This window comes from Grammomys surdaster, unplaced genomic scaffold, assembly GCF_004785775.1.
Source record: "Grammomys surdaster isolate TR1022 unplaced genomic scaffold, NIH_TR_1.0 193, whole genome shotgun sequence".
Classification (NCBI taxonomy): Eukaryota; Metazoa; Chordata; class Mammalia; order Rodentia; family Muridae; genus Grammomys; species Grammomys surdaster.
The window spans coordinates 4014018-4021510 of NW_021604638.1; the positions used below are offsets into that span (position 1 = coordinate 4014018).

Sequence of the window (7493 nt, forward strand, 5' to 3'; positions counted from 1 at the left end):
ATCCGATTAATGAATGAGTGAACAGATGTGTCTGTGGCTGGATTTGTGTCAAACACAATGCAGAACCCTGTTCCCAGTGTATTTACCCTCCAGATACACCAAGTGGGGGCATGGAGAAAACTGGCACCAGAACCCAAGGGCTGTGTGAGTGGCGATGCTGCTTATTTTAAAATGCCTTATATAAGTAGTAGCCATGAAATAAAGGCTTTGGGGGGATGAAAAGGGGATTGAGGAGAACACATGTTGCATGGCAAACGATATGAACAGGTTCTCTGAGGGGGTCTTCACTGAGGGGAATGAGTGGAAATGTTGATTTACCTCATTGGGAATATAAACAAATGTGAGTTCATGAATGAGCCAGAACTACAGGGCCAGTCAGCGAGGGGTAGTGCATAAAGAACTAACAAATACTGAAGAGGCATTTTATTGTCCATGTTGACTATCTTACGACTGAAACACTTACAAGGAAAACCACACAAATCCACAAAGGAACAGACTCAGAGAGGCACAAGGGGCTCTTGTCACCAATAGAAAATCAGTCCTTAGTAACGACATCAACTCCTTCTGTCCAGCTATAAAAACAGGGTGGGTTGATATTATCCGGCTTGTTTCCACGAGATTGGGGCTGTATCTTAAAAAAGAAAGAAAGAGAGAGAGAGAGAAAGAAAGAGAGAGAGAGAAAGAAAGGGAGAGAGAGAAAAGGGAAGAATATATATACATATGCTGTTCCGCAGTGTCTCCCTTGACCACACATATTAGCAGGGTGTGAAGTTGCTCTTCTTCATTCTGCACTCTCCCTGGCTGTCTCTTTGTGTCCTCCTGCACGTGGATCTGTGGCTGATGAAGCACGAATGTGCTAACAGCTCTTGGCGGTTGCTGTCAGTGCTCAGACCGGTAGGTTGGGAAAGTCTCTGTCCGATGAAGCTTCAGCGGGCTGGTGACATCTTTTCCAAAAAGAATTAGAGAGGACAGTTATCTCTCAGGAAAGCTCATGGTCAAATTGGCTAGCAATACAATTGACTAAATTTACCAGAGAGAAGTGGCCTGTTCAAGACAGGAGACTATTCCTAAGGTCACTCACAATGATATGCAAAAACACATCATAGAAAGTGTGTGGTGAACATATCATTTGCATGTGTGATTAACATATCATTTGCATGTGTGGTTAACATATCATTTGCATGTACAATTAACATATCATTTGCATGTGCGGTTAACATGTCATTTGCATTTTGACTTTGCTTTCAGCCCTGGTCAGTCTGTTAGCAGCTGTGTTACTCCTTAAATTTTCATCTGTAGTTCCTCCCTGTGCTGTGGTACTCAGAGCGGTTTCGTGGAAAACAAGACTACGGGGGCTACTTTTGATGTAGCTCTCTTTGCAAACCTCACTCAGACTAAGAAGATATCGTGCGTTTTCTTATGTCGCTGTTAGATGGAAAACTTTTGTTTAACTTCCTCTATTCCAGTTCTGTTTCCAGCCAAGTGAACAAGCCAAGAATGTCCCCCTTGAGAGAGCCTGGGGAGAGTGAATGGAAATCGGGGATGGGGGGAGCATCTGTAGGATTGCACCAAAGACCTGGGATGGGGGAGGCTCCAGAAGTCAGTCTATGAAGGTGATTCTGACACTCCTAGCAGTGAGGGATGTGGAGCCTGAAGTAGCCACCTCCTGTAGCCAGGCAGGATTCCCAGTGGAGGGATAAGAACACCAACCTACTCATAAAACCTTTGACCCAAAATTTGTCCTACCTACAAGAAGCACAGTGACAAAGACAGAGCAGAGACTGAGGGAAGGGCCAACCAACGGCTGGCCCAACTTGAGATCCATCCTCTGGGCAAGAACCAGTCCATGACACTATGAATGATACTCTGTTCTGCTTGCAGACAGGAACCTAGCATAACTGTCCTCTGAGAGGCTCTACCCAGCACTGACTGAAACAGATGCAGAGACTCACAGCCAGACATTAGAGCTCAGGAAGACCTGTGGAAGAGTTGTTGGAAGGACTGAGGAACCTAAGGGGAAAGGAACTCCACAGAAGACCAACAGAGTCAGCTAATCTGGAGCTTCAGGGGCTCTCAGAGACTGAGTCACCACCCAAACAGCATACAACGGCTGGACCCAGCCTTTCTCACCCCTGCACATAAGTAGCAGATATGCAGCTTGGTCTTCATGCAGATCCCCCAACAACTGGAGTAGAGCCTTACCCCGACTCTGTTGTCTGCCTGTGGATCCTGCTCTCCTAACTGGGCTGTCTTCTCTGGCCTCAGTGGGAAGGTATCTACCTAGTCCTGCAGTGACTTGAGGTGCCAGGGTGGGTTGGTACCCAGGGGGGACCTCCCCTTCTCAGAGGTGAAAAGGAGGGAGAGGTGGGGCGGGGCGAGGGGCCATATGAGGGAGACTGGGAGGAGAGGGGCTATGATTGGGACGTGAGGTGAATTAATCAATTAATTAATGAATGAAAAAATAGAAGAATATCCCCACCCCAGAGTTAATGCAGGGACTGGCAGGCTTCCTCTATACAGAGCAAGAGAGTAAAACTAAGTAGATTCCCAACAGCAGGGTAGCAGCCACAGCGAACACACAGTGTGTGAGGATGTACATCCCTGTAAAACTGTATTAAGAAACACAGGAAGAGGGCTTGGGAGAAACCAGTTTGCCCAACCTGACAGCCAGGCAGCCTTAATTTTATAAAACCAAGATGTTTTACTGCCACCTGCTGGGTAGGAGTGGCACAAGCAGAAATTTTACAGGGCCAAGTGAGTTCTCAGAGGGCATAAAGAGGCAGGACCCAAGGAAGAGGGAGAGGCCTGAAATCCAGGGAGTACGGATGCTTCAGGCAAGCATTCTAAACCACACTGTTGAACCAAGAGAAAAAGGTTGTTTGTGCAGCATGGCTCTGCGTCTCCAGGGCCTTCAGCTGACTTTCCCTTCCTGTCACAATAGCCCTGACTGAGCCCTTAGGCCTCAGCCGCCATCCTCCCAGCCCTCTCACCCCTGAAGAAACACAAATAATGCCTGACACAAACTCATCTCCCACTTCTAAGAGATGAAAGGGAAGGCGCCTTTTATTCTCCCACGCAGTCCTGCTGAGGATTAAGGGAAGCGCAAGGGGATTTGTGAGCTGTAACAGTCTGCAGAGTTATCCCACTCTCTGCCCCAAACTAAAACAGCTACAGAGAGATCCAAGGGCAAGTGAAATGTCTCTGTGGGTGCCGACTCCCGGTCAGTCCTCAGAACCCACATGATGGAAGGAAAGAACAAATCCCAAAAGCTGTCCTCTGACCTCCTCACACACATGCCAATACTTGTCCCCCCCACACAGGCACACACACATATGCACACAGGCACACACACATGCACACACAGGCACACACACATGCACACACACAGGCACACATGTACACACAGGCATCCACATATATACACACGTGACCTCCTCGCACACATGCCATCAATGCATGACCCCCTACAGGCACACACACATATACACACATGCACACACACGGGCACAGACATATATACACATACACATATACATATACACACAGGCACATATACATATACACACATGCACATACACATGACCACATGACCTCCTCACACACTTATCACCATTGCATATGTCACACACACACACAAATATTTTTCAAATAAAAGGAGACACAAAAGCTTGGGCACTTGCAAACCTCACATCTGAACCCAGACTAAATCCCTGGCCCTCAGAGGTGGTGATGGGTGTTAAACGTTTCCAGTCACATCTCACTCTTGGGCAACCTGAACATGTATTCTAGTCTCCATCTGTTGCCCAGGCTGCAACATGGAAACATGGTATCCTTGGGTGGGGCTAGAACTAGCCGGTATATATTCCAGCATGTCTTTATTTGGTTTGATAACAATTTCCTGCTGGGAGCAGAAAGCCTAGACATGGCATTCAGGAAAAATCCACATCTTGAACCAAGTGTGAGGCCCTTGTCAAAAGCTCCTTAAACTCCAGAAGCTTCCAGAGCAACTGACAGACAGTGACCACAAGGGGCCGAGTGAAAGCCATGGCTAAACTGAATTCCTCAGTGAGGCGTGAAAGCTGGATTTGGCTTTGGACAAGAAATGATGAACTGGAGGGCTGTCTACCCACTCCCGGGGAATGACAGAACGCTAGTACCAGACTGGAACCCACACACCCGGGCTCAGGTACCGTCTGACCCACCTCTGCATGGCTGACTAGAGGTGGTTGCAGACAGCTCTCAGATAAAGTTCATAGTGCATGTGACCTTGACGAAGGTCCCACCAGATTCATACTGTCCTACCTCACTCACTTCATGTGCCCCACGGTCCTGCAGATGTGAGTGGGACGCCTGGCTTGCCACCTTTCCCCACGGCCTTCCTTAACTGCTATAGCAGCACGATTGTAGAAGGGTTAGCACATGTGTTCAGAAAACAAATGAACTCCCTAGCCTCACACTGGCTCCAAAAATCTATCGTCCCGAGAATGGGCATGAACTGGCATGGGCTGGGCTCAACCCCATGAAAACATTCGGATCATAGCACATGGGCCTGTGACTCACACCGGGGCTGAGGCCTCCTCTCAGGGCTAAGGACCATCTGATGACACTGCCAGGGGCTCAGAACCTGGTCCTTTGCCCATTTTTCTGCCCGTGAGTCCCATGATCCTTAGAAAGAATTAATTGTCATGTCTCCAATCCTTAATTCTTTACAATGGGGAAGAAGAGGAGAAGGAGGAGGAGGAGGAAGAAGAGGAAGAAGAGGAGGAAGGTAAGCTGCTCTTGCTAGCTCCAACTGTAGAAGTCCTCACCAGGGAGATGGACATAAGGCAGGCCCTATGGCAGATTCTGGTAGACACACATGACACCATGCTTTGGTTTCCTGTCTGAGGGATGACCTGGAAGCTTGCTTTTCCTTGGTTTTGTTTTGAAACAAATGATTTTATCTGCAAGGCAGACTGGTGAGGGTGTTCTGGAAATCCTGGCGCAATGGGAGATCTCTGACAAGAGACTGAAGATTCCAAACATGATGAACAATAAAGGGAATGAGGTCTGAAAGCGACGCCCTGAGCTGAGGCCAGACACTCCACAGCTCACACGAGACGCTGTCAGGCTGCTCGCCTGCCACCCCTACCCAGATTCTCTGCAATATTAGAATCAAAACAGGATTCGAGCCCGACACCACTGTGCCCGCACCCTCAGCACACCACTGACAGGGGATCTTTTCACCAATCCCATCATCCAACCCCCCTTCTCCATACCCCCAACTCACTTCTGCCACAGGACCTTTGCATTCATGGGTCTGACTAGGCAGAAAGTTTTCCTGGGCTGGAGAGATGCTCAGTGGTTAAGAGCACTGACTGCTCTTCCAGAGGTCCTGAGTTCAATTCCCAGCAACCACATGGTGGCTCACAACCATCTGTAATGGGATCTGATGCCCTCTTCTGGTGTGTCTGAAGACAGCTAAGGCGTACTCATATACATAAAATAAATAAGTAAATCTTTAAAATTGAGATAAATGTCTCATTCATTGTCACCCAGGACTATCCACTAGCTTGCAAGCTCCCGGAGGGAAGACACATGGCTGTTATCCTCATGGTGCCAGCAAAAAGTATATGCTCCATAAACAGGCACTGGGTCAGTGGGTGCACAGGTAGATGAGAAAAGAGAGAACATTAAGTCCTAAATAGATAGCCAATCTCAGCGGGATCGATAGCTCTTCCGGTTCCTAAAGCTATCGTACCAAATAAAAAGAAATCCTTCCTAAGTTACCGATTTAAGACGCTAGTATGTTAGGTGCCCCACAGAAAATAACTTGTTTGTTTGTTTTTTTATTTTATTTATTTAGTTCATTCATGTGCTTCTTGTGTGTACACTCGTCTCTGTATACATGCTGAGATCGGAGAACAACTTGGGGGATTGAGTTCTCTCTCCCATCATCAGGGCCCTAGGGGATGGAAGCCGGGTTGTCCGGTTCAGTGCCCAATGCGCTTATGCGCTGAGGCACCTCGATGGCCTCATAGATCTATCTTTGCCGGGTTCAAGTTTTTACATTGTGAATAATTTTCCATCATCTGCATTGTGAAAACTTTTAATTTTTTTTGTATCCGTTGCATTGTTGAAAGTCTCCTTTAGATATGCGGGCCACTGTATATCCAAATTTTGTTCACTGTTTCTCTGTCATGGATATCTCCCAGATTTTATGCTAAAGGGCCTTCCCGTGTTCGCTTTGTATTCTCCTAACCACAGAAGAGTTCTGCTACACGGAAACTGGAAAGCGTGGGAGGAGCAGAGAAGATGAATTGAGTCCACCTTCCTGAATGTAGCACAAGTCAAAGCCAGATGCTTCCTTCACTGCGACAATAATAAAACTCTATTCCCGGCCTTGCCAGCAGGTGGCAGTCTAAGCCTAAATTTGGGAAGGTGAGGTCTATTTTTCTTCAGCCAGTCTGATAAATTCTGAATTTTGGGTTAATGACTTAGAGACACCAGGAAACTTCAGCTTGAACTCCATCGATGTAGGTAATTTGAATACAGTCAACCTTTCCTTGGCTACTTATCCAGCCACTCGGGATCCATTTTTCCAGCATCTGTGCACAGTACAGAGTACTGAGTCATGAAGACCCAGTAGGGTTTGGAAGAGGTTCAGTTGGTAGACTGTTTGCGTCACATGCACAAAGCTCTGGGTTCTGTCCTCCAGGAATGATGTCATGATCCCAGCAATCAGGATATGGAGACAAAGGCAGCAGAAATTTAAGGCCCTCCTTGGCTACACAGTAAGTTTGGAGACAGCCTGGGCTACATGCGATCCTATCTCAGGAAGAAGGAAGACTCTGTGCTTTCTCACATCCCACCTTTCAATACATGATGATGACCCCGTGTGGGACCCAGAAGTCACCAGGATGGAAGCGGCCATGACACCTCTGGACGACACTGCTTGCCAGAAGTGTAGCCATGACTAACAAACAATGAGATTCCAACAGGTTTGGTTCCTACTGAGGAGCCTGGCCCCTTCATCTCAGGAGTGCCACTAACTAGGTTTGTGCACCAACAACAAACAGTAAAGTCCAACAGGAGACCTGGCAAGTGAGGAAGGACAAACTGCAGTTGTAGAGCTGTAGGGATGGCAGAATATTCCAGGAGGAGGAGGAGGAGGAGGAGGAGGAGGAGAAACTTGCCAGGGGAGGATTATCAGCAGGAAGGGCTGAAGGGCAGGCAGTTGTGTGGCTTAAGTGCAGGAAAGATATGGATGACAAAAGATGACTTTTTCTATGATCATCCATCTCTCTATCCATCAATCATCCCATCCATCTACTCATCCATCCACCCATCCATCCATCCATCCATCCACCCATCCATCCATCCATCCACCCACCCATCCATCCATCTATCCATCCATCCACCCATCCACCCACCCATCCACCCATCCATCCACCCATCCATCTATCCATCCATCCATCTACCCATCCATCCACCCATTCACCCATCCATCCACC

At 47.8% G+C, this 7493-nt stretch overlaps 1 protein-coding gene across 2 annotated transcripts in view; it reads right to left on the minus strand.

The window, feature by feature from the left end:
* Positions 1-408: 408 nt before the first annotated feature.
* The window catches only part of Dok5 (docking protein 5), a 147476-nt gene continuing 140391 nt past the window's right edge, over positions 409-7493 (minus strand). Inside the window, exon 8 of one of the 2 annotated variants that reach the window (XM_028769740.1) lies at positions 409-944. In XM_028769740.1, coding sequence (XP_028625573.1) covers positions 880-944 — 65 coding nt within the window. In that variant the 3' untranslated portion in view covers positions 409-879. The remainder of the gene's footprint in view (positions 945-7493) is intronic. The other variant, XM_028769741.1, reaches the window with a different exon arrangement.